Source organism: Coregonus lavaretus, assembly GCF_964263955.1.
Source record: "Coregonus lavaretus genome assembly, chromosome: 25".
NCBI classification, from domain to species: domain Eukaryota; kingdom Metazoa; phylum Chordata; class Actinopteri; order Salmoniformes; family Salmonidae; genus Coregonus; species Coregonus lavaretus.
Genome location: NC_140012.1, coordinates 28,126,880 through 28,149,999, shown reverse-complemented (window position 1 = coordinate 28,149,999; position 23,120 = coordinate 28,126,880). Strand labels below are relative to the sequence as shown.

The 23,120-nt window shown below is 42.3% G+C and overlaps 1 protein-coding gene across 1 annotated transcript in view; it reads left to right on the top strand.

The window, feature by feature from the left end:
- Positions 1-19,356: 19,356 nt before the first annotated feature.
- Positions 19,357-23,120, top strand: part of tekt3 (tektin 3) — a gene marked incomplete at both ends in the record, with an annotated part of 29,371 nt that continues 25,607 nt past the window's right edge. Inside the window, one exon of the mRNA XM_084141380.1 lies at positions 19,357-19,941. Coding sequence (XP_083997506.1) covers positions 19,357-19,941 — 585 coding nt within the window. The remainder of the gene's footprint in view (positions 19,942-23,120) is intronic.

Below are 23,120 nucleotides of genomic sequence, written 5' to 3'. Positions count from 1 at the left end.
ATAATAATACAATTGGTTAGAGGGCTGTAAAATAGCAGCCATCCTCTCCGGCGCCATCATAGAAAATAAAAATAAATAAAAACTACAATTGATATGTAGGCTACGTGTGCCATTTTTAAATTGATGTAGTTCTGTCCTTGAGCTGTTCTTGTCAATTCATGTTCTGTATTATGTCATTTTTCATGTTTTGTGTGGACCCCAGGAAGCGTAGCTGCTGCTTTCGCAACAGCTAATGGGGATCCTAATAAAATACAAAAAATACCACCTGGGGGAGATCCTTCAGGAAGTCTAGGACCCAGTTGCACAGGGAGGGGTCCTGTCCCAGGGCCCTGAGCTTAGTGAGGAATTTGGAGGGCACTATGGTGTTGAAGGCTGAGCTGTAGTCGATGAACAGCATTCTTACATAAGTTTTCCTCTTGTCCAGGTGGGATAGGGAGGTGTGCAGTGTAGTGGTTATTGCGTCATCCGTGGATCTGTTGGGGTGGTATGCAAATTGTAGTTGGTCGAAGGTGTCGGGTAAGATGGAGCTGATATGGTCCTTGATTAGCCTCTCAAAGCACTTTATGGTAACAGAAGTGAGAGCTACCGGGCGATAGTCATTTAGCTCAGTTACCTTCGCTTGCTTGGATTCTGGAACAATGGTGGACATCTTGAAGCAAGTGGGGATGACAGACTGGGATAGGGATAGATTAAATATGTCTGTAAACACTCCAGCCAGCTGGTCTGTGCATGCTCTGAGGACGCGGCTTGGAATGTCGTCTGGGCCACCAGCCTTGCGAGGGTTAACTCGCTTGAAAGTCTTACTCACGTCGGCCATGGTGATCGAGAACCCACAGTCCTTGTGAGCAGTGGGGGACCCGTCAGTGGCTCTGTGTTATTCTCCTCAAAGCGGGTGAAGAAGGTGTTCAGCTTAGCTGGGTATGACATGGCTGGGTTTCCCTTCATAATCTATGATTGACTGAAGTCCCTGCCACATGCGTCTCGTGTTGAATTGTGACTCCACTTTGTCTCTGTACTGTCATTTCGCCTCTTTGATCACCTTACAGAGGTCATAGCTGGTCTGTTTAGCATCATGAAGAAACATAGGACCTCTGGATACTGGACTTGTATGTAACCGACCTGACTTAGATAAACAATGGAGACCACAGAAACCCGGAGAAGAACATTCCTCGTATGTCTCTCAATAAGGGTTCTCACAAAACCTTGCAGTAGAACAGCAGATAAAAACACAACACAACCGTGCCAGAGGATTGTGGTCACCAAATACCATCACTCACTTATCCAATCAAGGTCATTTCACAATGTAGCCGAGCTGTTGCTAGCGGGTAGACCAACCACTGATAGTTACAGCTTAATGAGAAAACAAACCCAGGGAAATGTTGGTCTTTCTGTTTACAGAACAAAGTTAGTTTGATAGTAGTCAGCCAGTCATATAGCCAAGCAGGAAACACCAGTCTGAAGCTACAGCTTCAGGAGAGAGGAATAAAAACATAGCAGCCGGAGAGGCAACAGACATGAGTGTAGCTCAACAGTGTTTAGAGAACGAATCGGACATCCTGATTCTGCCCCTGTCTATTCTTACCTGACAAGGGTGTGACATTTTTTGGGGTGGAGGGTGGAGGGATGAAGGGTTTGGCAAGGCTTAGTCTAAGGCAGTGTGTGGTGTGTGTTTGTTTGTGTGTGTATGCATGTGTGTGTGTGTGTGTGTGTGTGCATGCGTGTGCATGCGTGCATGCGTGTGAAACTGTCCAACTCTTTCAACCAATGTGTGTGTGTAGTCCCAGTCACCCCAGGTTGCTGTCACACTGTCACAAACACTGACTGACGGATGGAACGCTGAAATCCAAGCCCCTGCGTGCCGTGACTGCCGTCACCCGAGAGCACTGGTTTTAGGTTCTGTGCCAGCGTCCATCTCTCCTCTCTCTCTCCAAATGTCACGCGGTATCAGGTCTCAGGTCTCAGACCCACCCAGGTACTGGCAGGCCCCAATCAAACAAATCCAGTAAGGCCTCAAATGCCTCCCTGGCTCTCTCCACAGAGCCCTGCTCAGGGCTGGCAACAATTACTTACTATCAGACCACATGACACAGCTTACCGGTCAGATGATGCTATGATACCTGCCCTGCCCTGCACGGGTCACTTTTCATCAGGGACGTCAACTGGGTTGGGCAGTGTCTCTCTAAACTGAGTGATGTCACTGTTTCAAAATACCCTCAGATTGAAATACATTTGGATGGAAATTCGCTGATAACATACTGTAGTTCTGGCTGCGTTGTGTTATGATTATATTTTGGGGTTTCATCTAGATACCAAATCGGTTACGTGTCTAGTTTCATTCTCATAATCCCAGTACTGCAAAAACTGGCTACGAATCAAAGAGACAGAGACTTTTTCTGATATGGTCCCCATGGGAATACAGTGTTGTGATTGTGTTGATGTTGAGCACAAGAATGTGGATTCATTTTTCATTTGGACTAATGGACTTGTCCTATATGACCTCATCTGTTCCCACTCTAAAACCAGTAACAAAAAACTGACAAAAATGAATCCTCTAAGTGATTGGGATAGTGAGTCTGTTTGCTCCCTCAAACATATAGTATGTAGTAATTCACAACAGACCCTCGTGGTGTGGTGCACAGGGCTGGAGTATAAATATAGGCCCCTATAACATTCCACTCACGTTCTAGGCTGAGGCCTACTGGGAGTGCTCAGAGCGGCGGCAAGGGTGCACTTTTCTAAAGGACGTTCAAAACAGAACTATCCTCGGGAGGACTTTCATAGGGGGGCTGATTGGCTGAAACCTTTTCGTGTGTTTCTGGGTTTATATTTATAGAGTGTGAAGTCAGGGCGTCAGGGCGGGAGGCTGAACCATGCGGGGTGGCCTTTTTAAACCTAGCTGCATGTTAAGCGATGCTGCTGAGGGGAGCTCTCACAGTCTCACTGCAGAATTAGACGATTATCCACGTTTCTCCCAACGTCAAATATCAAAGTTGCTCCAAATGTCAAATTTATAAGGTTAAGGGTTAAGGTTTTGGATAGGGTTAAAACATTACGTTTAGGCACTCATTCCGAATGGTTAAGGTAAGGGTTAAGGATTGGGATAGGGGTTAAACAAAAATCTAAAACAAGTGTCCAACACTGGGCTCAAACATGCAACCTTCAGATCCAGAGTCATGGGATTATGCTCATCTGCCACCCAAGTCCAGAAAGCGCTAGCAAAACCCACGCTCACTTGATGGAAATAGCACTTATTGTTGCCCTTAGTGGCCGGTTTTGAAGCAATTTCTTGATATCCTCAGGACATGGATAGACATCCAATTTTGAAGTCCCTCTTGAGCAATCTGCCTGGAAAGGAGGCCACCAATTGGTCAGCGGTGGGGGTGGAGCAATGACATGGCATTCATTCCATTCTAAATGTAAACCTGCCTGGGACAATAGTAACCCTGTACAAAAGCTGAAGAACATAGGCACATCCAAGTACTTTCCTCAGGTGCTGGAGTTGTAGGTGAATCATGAAAAACAGAAAGGAAAACGCTGCACACTGCTGCTCACCCTTAGGTCGCCTGATGAAGACCTAAGGGTCGAAACGTTGTTATAAATAAATATCACCTGGGAGCATGAGCAGCAGTGTACTGCATTTTCCTTTATGTTTTACAATAGTAATCCTAGCCTGGTTGCACCAAATTAAACGCATCGCTCACTATTATGATGAGGCCGGGCAGCGTTCAGTCCCGGTATAACCAGGGCTGTGTTCAGTATGTTTTTACGTTCTGGAATGTTCAATTGAACAGAAACAGTGCTGTACCAAACAACCAGTTGAAAAAACTGGGAGGGGGAGGGGTTGGGTTGTGGGTTGGAGAATGCTATCAGCATGGCTACTGCCCTTTAAATATGTCACTTATTGCTTCAAGCCACACCTCGCCACACCAACGAAACGGGAGCAAACTACAGGAGGTTGGTGGCACCTTAATTGGGGAGGAAGGGCTCGTGGTAATGGCTAGAGCGGAATTAGAATCTGTTCAAGAACGTACAAACGTACAAACCATTCCAATAAGCAAGCGTTCAAGCGAACTGAACGCACCTCAGGCTATAGTAGCCCTGCCCTGCACTTCACACTGTGTAAACCTAATGGGCAAGTTCATTTTGCATGGCCCGGTGCCCTGGGTGGGTAAAGATTTCACTTAAGGACCAAAGGAAGGTTCTAAAATGTACAAACTCTGCCCACCTGGGACACAGGGCCATGCAAAACAAATGCGCCCACTGTGTGGACCATAAGTCCCCGCCTCGCTAGAACCACTGGATTTAAACAACATGAGATAGTGAGAAACATGAGCCTGCATCCTGTTGGACATCCTTCATTAATAGAGGGCTGAAAGTGTAGTAAATGTAGCCAAGAGCAGGTCAGGAAAGAGTATATGAGACGCACAGTAGCAGACTACCTTGATCCTAGAAACGTATGGTATAACCTCTATGTTGCACACTCTAGACCCAGTATGTCTATGAGGTTAGTTTGTCTATTGCAAATGTCTAATGCAAATGCCTAGTTTGTCTGATGCAAATGTTTTGATTCAAAGGAACAGCAGCATGATTTAGCTTGTAATTCCAGTCACAGACCTGTGAAACACTGCCTCTTTTATAACGAACACCCACATTGTCTTACTTGCTAGACAGTTAAAGTCTCCCACTGTAATGGATGGCAATGAATGCCATGCCAAACAATGGTATGGGAACATACCTTAGTGGTAATACACTGTCATAATCTCTGGCTTTAAGAGCCCCATTAGTTCAGCATTACTGGGGGAGTATGACTCAGTGGGAATAGCTTTTAAGTTTCTGTTTGAGAGCAGCAGACCTGGGTTCAAATACCATTTGAAATCATAATTTTATTTATTTATCTGAGCTTGATTTAGTTTGCCTGTTGCAATATAACCAATAGACAGTGCCAACAGTGCAAACCCTACACACCTGACACTCCAAGTGGGCTAAAGCAAACGCTCAAAGCATTTGAATGATTTAGAATAGTGTTTGAATCCAGGTCTGGAGAGCAGCAGTCAGTCCAGTCATCCTGTTAAGTCAGGCTGGTGGAAAAGCAAAGCGGTAATGCAGTGTTTTTGTAGTGAAAGCACAGAACCCCAGGGGAGACAATCACAGTAGAGTAATAGTGACAGGCTCATGCCATGGAAAACAAAACAATGAGGAGTCCTATCGCTAAGACAACAGTCCAGCATGAGGCACTGTCTATATTAGGCAGAGGAGGGGAGCCGTATTGGGCTGACTGTTGGGTGAGAATAGTTACATCACTGTTAGGCTACAATAACTTAAATACCTGAGTGTCTCTACTGTGGAAGGACCTAAATCATTCACAACCACTGCCTTTCAGCGTGTAACTACAGTCACAAGGAAAGGAAATAGGAAGTGATCCTCAATCAGAGATGGTAGCACTGATATAGTTCCTGCTGTGGTGTACATATTCCTCCTTGTGACACCCATTTCACAAACAAGCCTAAAAACTCTCCTGAGTAACTGCAGCTATGAGATGACACTGATGACAACCAGGGATGGGGATACATTACAAGTTACAAATACAAAATACAACTACAAAATACCCTAAAGATAAATGTATCGCAACAGAATATAAGATACTTCTGCAAAGTATTGTATTTAATTTAAATACATGTATTTTGTATTTTAAAACACAAAAATAAATGTGCAAGTAGGTGGCCAAACAGCAACAACATTCTCAGTAAGGGTTACTGAAACTTCTTTGTTGCTATGACTGTGATATGTTGTGGTTTATCTACATTAGTTGAATGCACTGTCATTCTGGATTAGAGTGTCTGCTAAATTACCTAAATATAAATGTTTATGTGAAAATGAACAACTGAAAAGCACACTGGGTATTGTCATTGGTCTTGTTTCAGGGCGGTGCTCCTTAGAGTCTACACCCACTAAAACTTTTTTTTTCACATTTTGCTGCCTTACAATTACATTTTAAATTACAGATCTAAACAGAGCTACAGATCTAAACAACCTACTCCACATTTTCAAAGTGAAAGAAAGTTATCCGCCATTTCCTGGTTGCTAAAGTCTAATAGTTTGCCTAATTTCAGTTTATGTGACAAAACAGCATCATGTTATGGGTATGATTGTCACCGGCAGGGACTGGGGAGTTTGTTAGGATCAAAATAAATATGAAAGGAGCAAAGACCAGGTAAAGCGTCTTCTGAAAACCTAACCCTGCGATATGGTTAAATTTTTCTGCAGGACAATTACACAAATTTTTATGCAAAACACACTAAATTGGCTTTCCAAGAGGTGTTGAGTGTTCCTGAGTGGTCTAGTCTCAGTCCTGACTTAAATCTTTAAAAAATATCAGAGACAATGTTTGAATATAGCTGTCCATCAATGATTCCCAACCAAATTTAATGAGCTTAAGCAATTTTGACAAAAACTATGGATGCCTTCAGAAAGTATTCATTTCCACATTTTGTTGTGTTACACCCTGAATTTAATTTTTTTTTAATTGAGATTGTTTGGGTCACTGGCTTACACGCAATACCCCACAATGTCAAAGTGGAATTATGTTTTTAGAAATTCTTACAAATTAATAAAAAATGAAAATCTGAAATGTCTTGAGTCAATAAGTATTCAACCCCTTTGTTATGGCAAGCCTAAATAAGTTCAGGAGTAAAAATGTGCTTAACATGTCACAGAATAAGTTGCATGGACTCACTCTGTGTACAATAATAGTGTTTAACATTATTTTTTAATGACTACCTCATCTCTGTACCCCACACATACAATTATATGTAAGGTCCCTCAGTCGAGCAGTGAATTTCAAACTCAGATTCAAACACAAAGACCAGGGAGGTATTCCAGTGCTTCGCAAAGAAGGGCACCTATTACATTTACATTACATTTTAGTCATTTAGCAGACGCTCTTATCCAGAGCGACTTACAGTTAGTGCATACATTATTTTATCGAACCCACAACCCTGGCGTTGCAAACGCCATGCTCTACCAACTGAGCTACATCCCCTGCCGGCCAAATCCCTCCCCTACCCTGGACGATTGGTAGGTGGGTAAAAAAAAAAGAAGCAGACATTCAATATCCCTTTCAGCATGGTGAAGTTATTAATTACACTTTGTGTGTTCCAAAGGAAAACCATTACAGACAAACATATTTAAATCAATAATTATTTATAAATCAATAACAGTCTGTATAACATTGAGTAAAAAAAATGTAAAAATACACTCATCAAAAGGGATGGGTTGGGGACAGGGACATAATGCAGTGTGTGATACATAATACATAGAAGAATAGGGAAAAACCAAGTGTATCAATGAAGGCACTGAAGATACAGTATAGTACAAAATAAATGACTGTGAAAAGGGCCAACAATGTATTTAAGTATGTACAGAGGCTCTCTGTTAGGAACCATTCAATGTATCAATACACCCAGTCACTACATTTAAAAAACATTTTTAGTCATTTAGCAGACATGCTTATCCAGAGCGACTTACAGTTAGTGAGTGCATAAATGTTTCATACTGGCCCCCCGTGGGAATCAAACCCACAACCCTGGCATTGCAAGCACCATGCTCTACCAACTGAGCTACAGGAGGGCTTACCACGAGAAAGATCCAGGCATCCTTCTTAACTCAGTTGCTGGAGAAAGAATGGCGCCAGATGGGATGGCCGCTGTTTTATGGGCTCCTGACCAATAGTGCATTTATTTGCGCTGTTTTAAACTTTTTTTTGTACATAATGTTTTTTTCTTTAATGAGTCGGACGTGAAGGATATACTGCGCTTCCCGGACCAGGCCCAAATCCCTGTAATTCGTAAGAATAGGAGAGGCCGCTACAGAGGTCGACAAGCCGGATGCCTGGCGAGACTGCGTCAGTGAGTGGCCTTTACCCTCCATTCTACTGGCAAACATGCAATCACTGGAGAATAAACTGGATGAGCTCCGTTCAAGACTATCCTATCAACAGGACATTAAAAACTGTAATATCCTATGTTGCACCAAGTCGTATCTGAACAAGGACATGGATAATAGACAGTTAACTGAGTTTTCCGTGCATCGGCAAGACAGGACAGCAGCCTTCGGTAAGATCAGTGGGGCTGGGGTGTGTCTCTTTGTCAACAACAGCTGGTGTGCCATCTCTAATATTAAGGACGTCTCGAGGTTTTGCTCGCCTGAGTTAGAGTACCTTCCAGGACCTCTATACTGGGACCTCTATACCAGGTGGTGTCAGAGGAAGACCCACACTATTTACCAAGATCATTTTCATCTATGTTCTTCGTAGCTTTCTATTTACCACCACAAACCAATGCTGGCACTAAGACCCCACTCAACAAGCTGTATAAGGCCATAGTCAAACAAGAAAAAGCTCCTCCAGAGGCGGTGCTCCTAGTGGCTGGGGACTTTAATGCAGGAAAACTGAAATCCATTTTACCTAATTTCTACCAGCATGTCACCTTTGCAACTAAAGGAAAAATAAAAATAGATCACCTTTACTCCACACACAGAGACACATACAAAGCTCTCCCTCGCCTTCCATTTGGAAAATCTGACCATAACTCTATCCTCCTGATTCCTGCTTACTAGCAAAAACTCAAACAGGAAGTACCAGTGACGCGCTAAATACGGAAGTGGTCCGATGAAGCGGACGCTAAGCTACAGGACTGTTTCGCTAGCACAGACTGGAATATGTTCCGGAATTCATCCGATGGCATTGAGGAGTATACCACATCAGTCACCGGTTTCATTAATAAGTACATCGACGACGTCGTCCCCACAGTGACCGTACATACATATCCCATCCAGAAGCAATGGATTACAGGCAACATCCGCACTGAGCTAAAGGCCAGAGCTGCCGCTTTCAAGGAGCAGGACACTAATCAGGACACTTGTAAGAAATCCTGTCACGCCCTCATCAATCAGGCAAAGCGTCAAGGCAGGACGAAGATCGAATCCAACTACACCAGCTCTGACGCTCATCAGATGTGGCAGGGCTTGCAAACTATCACGAATAACAAAGGGAAACCAAGCCGCAAACTGCCCAGTGATGCGAGCCTACCAGACGAGCTAAATGCATTCTACGCTCGCTTCGAGGCAAGCAATACTGAACCATGCATGAGAGCACCAGCTGTTCTGGAAGACTGTGTGATCACACTCCCCATAGCCGATGTGATTAAGACCTTTAAACATGTTAACATTCACAAGGTCGCAGGGCCAGACAGATTACCAGGACGCATACTCAGAGCATGCACTGATTAGCTGGCAAGTGTATTCACTGACATTTTCAATCTTTCCCTGACCCAGTCTGTAATACCTTGCAGACCACCATAGTCCCTGTGCCCAAGAATGCCAAGGTAACCTGCCTAACTGACTACCGCCCCGTAGCACTCACATCTGTAGCCATGAAATGCTTTAAAAGGCTGCTCATGGCTCACATCAACACCATCATCTCAGAAACCTTGGACACACTCCAATTTGCATACCTCCCCAACAGATCCACAGATGACGCAATCTCTTTTGCACTCCACACGACCCTTTCCTACCTGGACAAAAGGAACACCTACGTGAGAATGCTGTTCATTGACTAAAGCTCAGCGTTCAACACCATAGTGCCCTCCAAGCTCACCACTAAGCTAAGGACCTGGGACTGAACACCTCCCTCTGCAACTGGATCCTGGACTTCCTGACAGGCCACCGCCAGGTGGTGCGGGTAGGCAACAACACATCCACCACGCTGACCCTCAACACGGGACCCATCAGGGCCATGACTGCGGGGCCACACACGACTCCAATACCATCATTAAGTTAGCCGACGACACGTCGGTGATAGGCCTGATCACCGATGACGATGAGAGAACCTATAGGGAGGAGGTCAGAGGCAGTGTGATGCCAGGACAACAACCTTTCCCTCAACGTGAGGAAGACAAAGGAGCTGATCATGGACTTAAGGAAAAGGAGGGCCGAGCATCGACGGGGCTGTAGTTGAGCAGGTCGAGAGCTTCAAGTTCCTTGGTGTCCACATCACTAAGGACCTATCATAGTACAAACACACCAACACAGTCATGAAGAGGGCATGGCAACGCCTATTCCCCCTCAGGACGCTGAAAAGATTTGGCATGGGACCTCAGATCCTCAAAAAGGCGCTACAGAGGGTAGTGCGTATGGCCCAGTACAACACTGGAGCCAAGCTTCCTGCCTTCCAGGACCTCTATACCAGGTGGTGTCAGAGGAAGGCCCTAAAAATTGTCAAAGACTCCAGCCACCCAAAGTTATAGACTTTTCTCTCTGCTACCGCATGGCAAGCGGTACCGGAGTGCCAAGTCCTGGACCGAAACGCTCTTTAACAGCTTCTACCGCCAAGACATAAGACTGCTGAACAGTTCATCAAATATTTGCATTCACCCCTAATTTTATTCTTATTTTTTGCACTGACTCTCTTGCACAGGCTTGATGTACACTCACTGGACTCTAACCACACACTCACACATACTACACTGACACTCCAACACACACACACAAACACATGCATGCAAATTGACGCCACACACATACATTCACATTCCTGAACACTCTTCACATACACTGCTGCTACTCTCTGTTTATTATCTATGCATATTAACTTTACCCCTGCTTACATGTACATATTACCTCAATTACCTTAATGACCCCGTACATTGACTCTGCACCAGTACCCTTTGTATATAGCCTCGTTATTGTTATTTTATTGTGTTAGTATTTTTCCTTTAGTTTATTTAGCAAATCTTTCTTACTTACTTTTTAAAAAACTCTGCATTGTTGGTTAAGGGCTCGTAAGTAAGCATTTCAATGTAAGGTCTACACCTGTTGTATTCGGTGCATGTGACAAATACAAATAGATTTGATTTGATTTGAGAGGAAGGAAACCTCTCAGGGATTTCACCATGAGGCCAATGGTGACTTTAAAACAGTTACAGAGTTTAATGGCTGTGATAGGAGAAAACTGAGGATGGATCAACAACATTGTAGATACTCCACAATACTAACCTAATTGACAGAGTGAAAAGAAGAAAGCATGTACAGAACATAAATATTCCAAAACCTGCATCCTGTTTGCAACAAGGCTAACTTAATACTACAAAAAATTTGGCAAAACAATTAACTTTTTGGCCTGGATACAAAGTGTTATGTTTGGGGCAAATCCAATTCAACACATTACTGAGTACCACTCTTCATAATTTCAAGCATAGTGGTGGCGCATCATGTTATGGGTATGCTTGTTATGGTTAAGTACTGGGGAGTTTTTCAGGATAAAAAATAAACGGAGTGGAGCTAAGCACAGGCAAAATCCTAGAGGAAAACTTGGTTCAGTCTGCTTTCCACCAGACACTGGGAGATGAATTCACCTTTCAGCAGGACAATAACCTAAAACACAAGGCCAAATCTACACTGGAGATGTTTACCAAGAAGACAGTAAATGTTCCTCAGTGGCCGATTTACTACTTAAAGATCTATGTCAAGACCTGAAAATGATTGTCTAGCAATTATCAACAAACAATTTGACAGAGCTTGAAGAAGTTTTAAAAGAATAATGGGCAAATGTTGCACAATCCAGGTGTGGAAAGCTCTTAGAGACTTACCCTGAAAGACTGCTGTAATCACTGCCAAAGGTGCTTCTACAAAGTATTAACCCGTTTTTGCTTTGTCATTATGAGATATTGTGTGTAGATTGATTAGGGGAAAAAACTATTTAAGCAATTTTAGAATAAGGCAGTAACGTAACAAAATGTGTAAAAAGTCAAGTGGTCTGAATACTTTCCGAAGGCACTGAATACATTTAGTTCATTTAGCAGACGCTCTTATCACACCATAGTGCCATCATACTTTTGATACCAATGTAGGGTGAAAGAGGGCCATAAAATGTTGAACAGCTATAAAGGAATTGTATAGATTTTGAAAATACAAATTACAGCTTTCGAAAATATCTTGTTACAAAATACATTAGAGTGCAGTTCAGCACAGAAGTAATTAAAATACGTATTTCAAATACATGTAACAGAAATACTGCCCATCTCTGATGACAACCAATGCCATTAGACGCCGCCCACCACCACTCTGATTTGCTTTTGTATCTGTGCCCAATTTTCCTGTAATACAGTACTCTCATCACCTGTCTGACACTGACGGTAACTGGAGACAAGCCCCGGGGTTTGGACTTGAGTGGAGGGCTACTGTCATTGTCAGTCCAAACCCAAACCCCTGATTACCCAGATTAGTGTAAAAGATCCTGGTAACATGACACACATATTGTTATTGTGTGCTACATTAGCTTACTGTGTGGACTCTTCCTGTGCTATGAATTATTAACCAGGAGACTGTAACCTATACACCCCAGGATAGTTACCTCAGAGTGGGGTTAGGTTGTTTATTGCTGTGTCCGAAATGGCACCCTATTCCCTATGCAGTGCGTTACTTTTGACCAGGGTCTATTGGGATCTGGTCAAAAGTAGTGCACTATGAAGTGAATAAGGTGCCATTTGGGACACACATTCTGATGCTGCTGTAAGTGAAGACTGACTGAACTCATCTGCTTCAAACACTACCATACAGAAAAAAATACATTTAAAATATACTTTTAGATACATTTTTTAGGATACATGTGAAAAACTTAAAGTTGGACAAATAATGTATCCAAAAAAAAAAATATATATATATATATATATATATATATATATATATATATATATATATATATATATATATATATATATTTAATACATTTTAAATAGATTCCAAAATGTATTAAGGAATGTATTTAAAATGTATATCACAATCAGAGATGGCCAGTATTTCAAAACGTCTTAGTATTTTGTCATTTGTATTACACAGGGATGAACTACACGCCAATGATTTTGTAAAAATATACTTTTGAGAGCTTTAATTAGTATTTTCAAAATACAAAATCATTTTCTATACTTTTTGTTGTTGTTGTTGTAGTTCGCAGTTTTATGGCCCCCTTTCACCCTGCATTGGTATTGGAAGTCTGATAGCACTATGGTGTGATAAGAGCAACTGCTAGTTGAACTAAATATACAGTGCCTTCAGAAAGTATGCATACCCCTTGACTTTTTCCACATTTTGTTGTGTTCCAGCCTGAATTCAAAATTTATTAAATTGAGTTTTTTATTACCTATCTACATACAATACCCATAATGACAAAGTGAAAACATGTTTTTAGAAATGTTTACACATTTATTGAATATGAAATACATAAGTACCCCTGAGTAAATACATGTTAGCATCACCTTTGGCAGCGATTACAGCTGTGAGTCTTTCTGTGTCCCTAAGATCTTTGCACACCTGGATTGTACAATATTTGCACATTATTCTTTTAAAATTATTTAAGCTCTGTCAAGCCAGTTTCAAGTCTTACCATAGATTTTAAGGCGATTTAAGTCAAAACTGTAACTAGGTCACTCAAGAACATTCAATGTCGTCTTGGTAAGTAACTCCAGTGTATATTTGGCTTTGTGTTTCAGGTTATTGTCCTGCTGAAAGGTGAATTTGTCTCCCAGTGTCTGTTGTAAAGAAGACTGAATCAGGTTTTCCTAGTACTCAGGACATAACGTTAATTTCTTTGCCACATTTCTGTCAGTTTTACTTAGGGCCTTATTGCAAACAGGATGCATGATTTGGAATATTTGTATTCTGTACAGGCTTCCTTCTTTTCAGTCTGTCATTTATGTTAGTATTGTGGAGTAACTACAATGTTGTTGATCTCCTGTCACAGCCATTCAACTCTGCAACTGTTTTAAAGTCACCATTGGCCTCAGCGGTTTCTTTCCTCTCCGGCAACTGACTTAGGAAGGACGCCTGTATCTACGTAGTGACTGGGTGTATTGATACACCATCCAAAGTGTAATTAATAACTTCACCATGCTCAGAGGGATATTCAAAGTCTGCTCTTCTTTGCGAGTAATCTGAAAACCTCCCTGGTCTTTGTGGTTGAATGTGTTTGAAATTCACTCCTCGACTGAGGGACCTTACAGATAATTGTATGTGTGGGGTAAGATATGAGGTAGTCATACAAAAATAATGTTAAACACTATTATTGCACACAGATTGAGTCCATGTATTTTATTTTGTGACATGTTAAGCACATTTCTACACTGAACTTATTTAGGCTTGCCATAACAATGGGGCTCAATACTTATTGACTCAAGACATTTCAGATTTTCATTTTTTATTAATTTGTAAAGATTTGTGAAACATAATTCCACTTTGACATTATGGGGTATTATGTGTAGGCCAGTGACACAAAATCTCAATTTAATCAATTTTAAATTCAGGCTGTAACACAACAAAATGTGCAAAAAGTCAAGGGGAGTGAATACTTTCTGAAGGCACTGTATGTACATGCATCTCTGGAATATATTTTAAGGCATTACATGCATTTTATTACATGTATTTGAAATACATTTTACGTGACGTTAAATATATTGAAATGTACTGTGGTCAATGGAACGCAGACCGTGGGGGAAAAAGCAAGGACACGGTCATTGGCGGCCATTAAAAATATTGGAATCTAGCAAAGTGGATATTCGTCAAATCCGTCATTATTTATGAGTTCCAACAGGCCCACAATATGGTTAATAAAATCAAATTTGGATATATTTGGCTGTTTTTGCTGCATAATATTTAGAAGTTATCCTTTTCGGGTTTAGAAAAAAATATCTGATAAACGTTCAATTCCCGTTTCTATAAACTTGTAGCATAGCTAGCCATATAGAAATCGGTAGTGGTAGTTAAAGTGTTTTTAAGTGTGATGCAGTTGATTAGTGACAATGACATGAACATGTATTGCGGTTGACATCCATACAAGCGTTATATTCAGTTTTTTACCCCAATGTGTGAAATACATATACTGTATAAACAATAGCCTTAAAATAGGCTAATTTTGATGGGTGGCAATGTGGAGATTCTGAATCTTTCCCCCACAGTGGGGATGCGTGCATGGCGTTTCCATTGCATTTCCATCATCTTGGTGGAATACCATTTACATTTTTATCGCATCTATAAGCCAGGGGGGAGCAGCATGGTTGCCATGTAACTGCAAAGAAGCAGTAAATACTCATAAGGATAATTGGGCAGCAGGTAGCTTAGTGGTTAATAGTGTTGTGCCAGTAACTGAAAGGTTGCTGGTTCTAATCCCCGAGCCGACTAGGTGAAAAATCTGTCAATGTGCCCTAATTGCTCCTGTAAGTCGCTCTGGATAAGAGCATCTGCTCAGAAATGCCAAAGTGACAGCAATGAAAAGAAGCAAATTTATGCTGTTATTTTCCATTCGTCAACCATTTTACAGATCTTTTTTTTTCACATTTTCAGGCTGTTATAATGCAGACACTTATCCATATGACTCACAGATGTCCACTATAAAGTAATGTTTCCCCTTAAACATTCCTTCATGGCGTATGCAGAAGGTTTTCAGCTCTGCTGGTGTTTGATTTCCTCCTATTTTGATTTGACTGAAAGGTATCCTGGGAGGGTGGTGGTGGAGAAGTCCAGTTGTGTGTTATAGTGTTAGTTATTATACATTTACATTTACATTTTAGTCATTTAGCAGACGCTCTTATCCAGAGCGACTTACAGTTAGTGAATGCATACATGTTTTTTTATTTTATTTTTTATTTTATTTTTTCATACTGGCCCCCCGTGGGAAACGAACCCACATCCCTGCCGGCCAAACCCTCCCCTACCTTGGACGACGCTGGACCAATTTTTGCGCCGCCCATGGGTCTACACAGCTGTAGGGCGAGGGAGGCCCATACTACCTCTCCTGCCAAGATTTACAACCACTGTCCAACTGCACCCAACAGATGTGTCTGCCATACATAGGCCTAACCAACAGGAGCCAAAGTCCAAAATCACACCATTGAGATATTATCTCTCTCTCACACACACACACACACACACACACACACACACACACACACACACACACACAGTCCATTTAGTCTGCACATGGATCTAGGCCTAGATCCAACAGAGCCATAGATGATTTAGCTGAGGCTGACTGTACATATTGTACATATTACAGACACGTTTACCGTCCAGATGTTCAACATTCACATTTCATTGGGTCATAACCAGACAGGAAACCTGATTCTAAAAACCATAAAGTTGATATTCACATTTAGAGGCCTTGAAATGCAAGCTTCAAGGCATTTAGCATTCCTTTAATATTTTCATCAGCAAAGTGTAGCCTAATTCTTGAGGCTCACAATGCTGAGAGAAACAGGTGACAACGAGCATGTAGAACCTTCTGAAAAGTATTGCTTTGTTTTCATGGCAAATTAATTCAGAATGTCTCCAGCAGACTGTTACAGCTACTGCAATGGCTGTGGATGGCTGCTGTTCAAATGGAATAGGCTACAATGTGACTATGTCCAAGGAGAGTAGTGAGTTTGGGAGGTAACTCTAAACTCCAACTGTCCTCTAAGTCACAGCAAATCCCATAATCAAAACGAGTAATGATTTTGCTGTCAAGAGATACAATGCATGCAGTTGTGTGGGGACTCTCTCTGTACCCATCGATGCTGAAAGTATAAAATCTGCAGTATGTCCATCAAGCAAATTTTTTGATGGATTCAATCTATAAGGAATAGCCCTGAACAGTATGCATAGGAAAATGTTCTGTGTAACGGGCTATTCCTTATAGATTGAATCCAAAATAATTACTAGTTTTGATTATGGGATTTGCTGTGACTTAGAGGACAGTTGGAGTTTAGAGTGGCCTACCTTGAAATATTAACCCCCCCCCCCCCCCCCCCCCCCCACCCCCGAAATGCTTCTCATTGCCTCTCATAGCAACCCATAGCAACCACGTCTGTAGCAACTGAAATGTGGGACAACTCACCTCCCAACTGAAGCAACCAGCCTTTCGGACGGTCCAAGATGCCATTGGCTTGCTCGAGCCCACAGCAGGAGTGGCCAGCGAACTTGTCCATCAATAATGTATCTTGGATTACCTTTCTAAATTCTTCAGCTCATGCTTAGGTGAGGACTGGTCGAGGTGAGCCTCTGTGCTGTTAGCGCTGGATGTCGGGGAAAACCTTTGTTTATTCACGTGTAAGTGTATTTTATTTCAATACAGCCTACTGTTATTTACAAAAGATGCTCATATACCTGTGACTGTGACTAATTGGCTATTTTCGCCACGTGATATTTCCTTCAATTTAAGTTTTTTCCAGTGGACATTTATTACTCGAAATATCAATGATATGTCAATGATGCCAAAAAGGTGTGACATTCATGCAAATGTAGAATATTTTTAATATTCTCAAATATTTTAAATATTCTCAAATATTTTAAATATTCTCAAATATATTATAGGAGCACAAGTCAACGTCTGGCAGTAGGAAGTAGCCTAACTTTAGTATTTTTGAAATTGCATCCCAGAAACTGAGAAGGGGGTAGCTGCAGCCCAACATGGCGACTGGAGTGTGTGTGTGGACAGAAAAGAAGTGGACGTGTGGAAGGGAGTGGGTGTATCAAAAGGAAAGTAGTGGCTGTGTGGAAGGGAGTGGGTGTGTGGAAAGGAAAGTAGTGGCTGTGTGGAAGGGAGTGGGTGTGTGGAAAGGAAAGTAGTGGCTGTGTGGAAGGGAGTGGGTGTGTGGAAAGGAAAGTAGTGGCTGTGTGGAAGGGAGTGGGTGTATCGGAAGGAAAGTAGTGGCTGTGTGGAAGGGAGTGGGTGTGTGGAAAGGAAAGTAGTGGCTGTGTGGAAGGGAGTGGGTGTATCGGAAGGAAAGTAGTGGCTGTGTGGAAGGGAGTGGGTGTGTGGAAAGGAAAGTAGTGGGCATGTGGAAGGGAGTGGGTGTATCAGAAGGAAAGTAGTGGCTGTGTGGAAGGGAGTGGGTGTGTGGAAAGGAAAGTAGTGGGCATGTGGAAGGGAGTGGGTGTATCGGAAGGAAAGTAGTGGGCGTGTGGAAAGGAGTGGGTGTGTCAAAAGCGCTCTGCATTAGGTTAGATGGTTTTGATTGAGCAGTGTTTTCTTTCTTCCGTTTCTTACCACTCAACTACCGTACATTGAGGTACCATACTGCGAGAGTTTGGACTTGTGTTTTGAAGCCAGAGGATTAGTCTGAGTCGTATTTCACTGTTAGTTTTACACAAATAATTGTACATTGTCAGTTATAAAACTGGCAATTATTTATTTTTGATTAAAAGTACTGATGATGGGTGTACTGTTTCCTTATGTGTTGTACAGTATGTGTGTGCTTACTGTGACTGTCACCCTGACTACTAGGTAGCTACTTCCCAGTGTAGCCGGTCAGTAGTGCTTGTTAAGCGGGAGCGAAGGGCACTGTGTCCCAGTGTTGTTGCCGTTCTTGCCCTCCCCATTGAGTAGTAGACTGTATGTATCAAGATGACATCTAGATGGTTATCAATAATAGTTACTTCTTGTGTAGGCTGCTATCCTACTTGAAATAAAATCATGGGAGGGGAAAACATTTGGCCACATTAGCTACAGACGTCGACACAATGGTGATACCAAAGATATTTATAACTAACCGAAGATTGTTAATCTGTGTTGTTATCAATGGGAGCAAATTAAGCATAGTGGGCAGAACAAGCAAGGAGGTGGGCAGAGCCAAGCACAAGCTAGAGAGATCCTATTGGTGCGTTATAGCATGTTTTTGCATATTTCCATTAGGGAACATCTTCCCTGTGAAGTGAGTCAATTCACCCTTGCACTCCTTGTAAATTTTAGAACTTTGGAACTTTTAGAACTTTGGCAAAGGGTCACGTCTACAAAACTTAATGCACTCTTTTCGTAACAGATTGTAGTTTTGGGAACGGAAAACTGTATTGAGATCAGGCTTTTCTTTGATGAGAAAATCAACAGAATGTTGGCCCAGTTCCATCTCGCTGCATACTCTCCCACTGATGGCCACTGGGCTTCCTCTCCTCACCATATTGGTGGGGAGTGGAAATTCCAACCGGATGCTTCAGATTTATACTTCCAGTGAAACATCTGGCTCCTTGTTCTATCTGTGGTGATAACCAGTAGGAAGCAGGTCGGCAGTCACGTCAATACAACACCGCTGCACTGGTCGCCGGCTTATCAACTCCTCGTGGAGCCCAATCAGTCACGCAAAAAAATCCTAAAAGATACTAGAATGTGTGGGTCTTGTGAAACTGTTCATAAAATATGAGAGACAGATACCAGTCTTTCACAATCTCATAAAGGCTTATTGATAACAGATGACATGTGATATGTAAGTACACTAATACACAGATCCAATATTGCATGTTTTCAGGAGACAAGAGGAGCCCTGAGAAGAAGAGTGACAGATGGAGCTGATGGGATCCACCCTGACGGCGGAGTACGCCCGGCCCAAAGCCAGCCACTTCTTCCCAGCCATCTCCACCATGGTGTCCTCCTACCGGAACAACCAGCCCGCCCTGGCCATGAACCCAAGTGCCAACCAGCCCTGGAGGACTAACGCCTACTACCGCACAGGCAGCGCTGCCACCATCCCCGCCCTCTCCTCCATCCAGAGGGAGAACCTAGGCTTCGACCTGGTCCGGGCCAAGACCATGTTCTACCCATCAAACCGGTCAGCCATGACCACCCGTTACACCCCAGACGACTGGTACAAGTCCAACCAGAGCAACTACCGTGAGTCAGAGTCGTCCAGGAACAGTGCTGAGCGGCTGAGGAGAGACACCATCAGGCTGATGCAGGATAAAGAGCAGCTGACCAGGAGGACCCAGGAGACCACCAGTAAGAACATCGGGGAACGCCTCAACGACATCAGCTTCTGGAGGTCAGAGTTGAACCATGAGATAGACAACATGGTGAGCGAGATCATGGCCCTCACTGAGGTGAAAAGAAGGCTGGAGAGAGCCTTGCAGGAGACCGAGGGGCCCCTGCAGGTAATGGAGTGTGTGTGTGTGTGTGTGTGTGTGTGTGTGTGTGTGTGTGTGTGTGTGTGTGTGTGTGCACGTGTGCAAGTGCGTGCTAAGTTCTACCTAAGAGTGTCCTGTAACTCCAACAGTACACAATGCATTCACACAGAAATGCAAATTGTACAGTATAAAGCACAACTAACCCCATCTCCAGTGCACCTATTTAATCATCCATGCATATCACTTACTCAGCACAGCGTCTTCCTGTCAGACTGTGGTGACACAGTTTTGTCAAAGGGGTCTGATGGTGGTGGATAAAGTGACAGTAGAGTTATTGGTTCTTCACACCACTTCAGAGCAGAGGGGTTCAGCATTCACAACACTCTAAATTAGGTCGCACGTATCCCATTAAGGTTGCTAGGCAACCAGGCAACCTTCCACAGAACAGCACCGGTGGTCATTTGTCTTAACCCAGAGTGCTTTGGGGTGTATAGTAGCGTCAACTTGATCTGGATGGAGATCTGGTGACATGAAGGTAGTTGAGACCAGGTAGCAACAAATAGTTCTCAGAGGGGACCTCTAATAAGTAATTGGAACCTATGAACTGAAGGTACACTCACTGTATAGAGAGAAATACAAATCAAATCATAATTTGTGTATATACACTACCGGTCAAAAGTTTTAGAATACCTACTCATTCAAGGGTTTTTCTTTATTTTTACTATTTTCTACATTGTAGAATAATAGTGAAAACATCAAAACTATGAAATAACACATATGGAATCATGTAGTAACCAAAAAAGTGTTAAACAAATCAAAATATATTTTATATTTGAGATTCTTCAAATAGCAACCCTTTGCTTTGATGACAGCTTTGCAAACTCTTGGCATTCTCTCAACCAGCTTCATGAGGTAGTCACCTGGAATGCATTTCAATTAACAGGTGTGCCTTCTTAAAAATTCATTTGTGGCATTTCTTTCCTTCTTAATGCGTTTGAGCCAATCAGTTGTGTTGTGACAAGGTAGGGGGGGGGTATACAGAAGATATCCCTATTTGGTAAAAGACCAAGTCCATATTATGGCAAGAACAGCTCAAATAAGCAAAGAGAAACGACAGTCCATCATTACTTTAAGACATGAAGGTCAGTCAAAACTGAAAATTTCAAGAACTTTGAAAGTTTCTTTAAGTGCAGTTGATAAAACCATCAAGCGCTATGAGGAAACTGGCTCTCTTGAGGACCGCCACAGGAATGGAAGACCTAGAGTTACCTCTGCTGCAGAGGATAAGTTCATTAGAGTTACCAGCCTCAGACATTCCAGCCCAAATAAATACTTCACAGAGTTCAAGTAACAGACACATCTCAACATCAACTGTTCAGAGGAGACTCTGTGAATCAGGCCTTCATGGTCTAATTACTGCAAAGAAACCACTACTAAAGGACACCAATAATAATAAAAGACTTGCTTGGGCCAAGAAACACGAGCAATTGACATTAGGCCGGTGGAAATTTTCCTTTGGTCTGGAGTCCAAATTGGAGATTTTTGGTTCCAACCGCCGTGTCTTTGTGAGACGTGGTGTGGGTGAATGGATGATCGCCGCATGTGTATTTCCCATCGTAAAGCATGGAGGAGGAGGTGTTATGTTGTAGGGGTGCTTTGCTGGTGATACTGTCTGTGATTTATTTAGAATTCAAGGCACACTTAGCCAGCATGGCTACCACAGCATTCTGCAGCGATATGCCATCCCATCTGGTTTGGGCTTAGTGGGACTATCATTTGTTTTTCAACAGGACAATGACCCAACACACCTCCAGGCTGTGTAAGGGCTATTTTACCAAAAAGGAGAGTGATGGAGTGCTGCATCAGATGACCTGGCCTCCACAATCCCCCGACCTCAACCAAATTGAGATGGTTTGGGATGACTCGGACCGCAGAGTGAAGGAAAAGTAGCCAACAAGCGCTCAGCATATGTGGGAATTCCTTCAAGACTGTTGGAAAAGCATTCCAGGTGAAGCTGATTGAGAGAATGCCAAGAGTGTGCAAAGCTGTCATCAAGGCAAAGGGTGGCTATTTGAAGAATATAAAATATAAAATATATTTTGATTTGTTTAACACTTTTTTGGTTACTACATGATTCCATATGTGTTATTTCATAGTTTTTATGTATTCACTATTATTATACGATGTAGAAAATAGTAAAAATAAAGAAAAACCCTTGAAAGAGTAGGTGTTCTAAAACTTTTGACTGCTAGTGTATATATTTTGTATACCTAAAGGGGTCCTTAAATTCAAAATTAAATAGCTAAATGATCCTTGGTATGACCCCGGCTTAGACTCTTAAGGATTAAGAACCAACGATGTGCTACCTTTTTGTAGCATTTCCGACAATGTTAACATCTTGTCAGCCAAATCTCATAGTTCTTAAATCAAACCAAAGCACTTGGGTTGTGCAGTGCTAGTAGCTAGCTAACACCAGTCTGATGAGAGGCAAGCTACAAGCAAAGGAAGCTAGCTATATTTTGCTATGGAAGGTTTTTCACATGGCTGAAGTCATCTGTGCAAACTGTTGGCCTTGACACTTGCGTGTAATCAGAGCACAAACAAATAAGCACAAATAAGATAGCGAATGTTCTTGGCTGTTATTGCCAGTTAGCTAGCCAACTAATGTTAGCCAGTAAACATTAGCTAGCTAGCTACAAGCCAACAAGGCTGTAATGTTAGCTGTATGGACAGATCGTGCATCGGCAAAACTCAATGTTGACAATATCTCCCACATTCTTCCACAAAGCACTGCTAGCTTGCTAGCGAAGTAAAGTTCATAGTCAACACCAAACATTGGGAAACTACCACACTGCTAATGTATAATACATGCAATGGGCATTGCTCATCTAACGTTAACGTTGGCTAACGTTACTACATACACTAATAAATCATGCTTGCTTAGCAATGTAGCTAGCTAGCTAACGTTACCTTATGCATTGATTCAGTATGAGCCCTCTGTCAATGCAAAAAATGTTTTGTCATTATAATCTAAATTTGTGCTGACTGATTAACACGGTGTCAAGTTACTTTTCAATGTATTCCCAAAAACCTGAAGTCGCCATCCAAGTAAAAAGTAGCCAGGGGGTGCGGGTGCAACAACATCATTGCTTGCTTGTCTGACCTTTGCACAGTGAAAAGACAACACCATGCTTGCTAACTTAGTG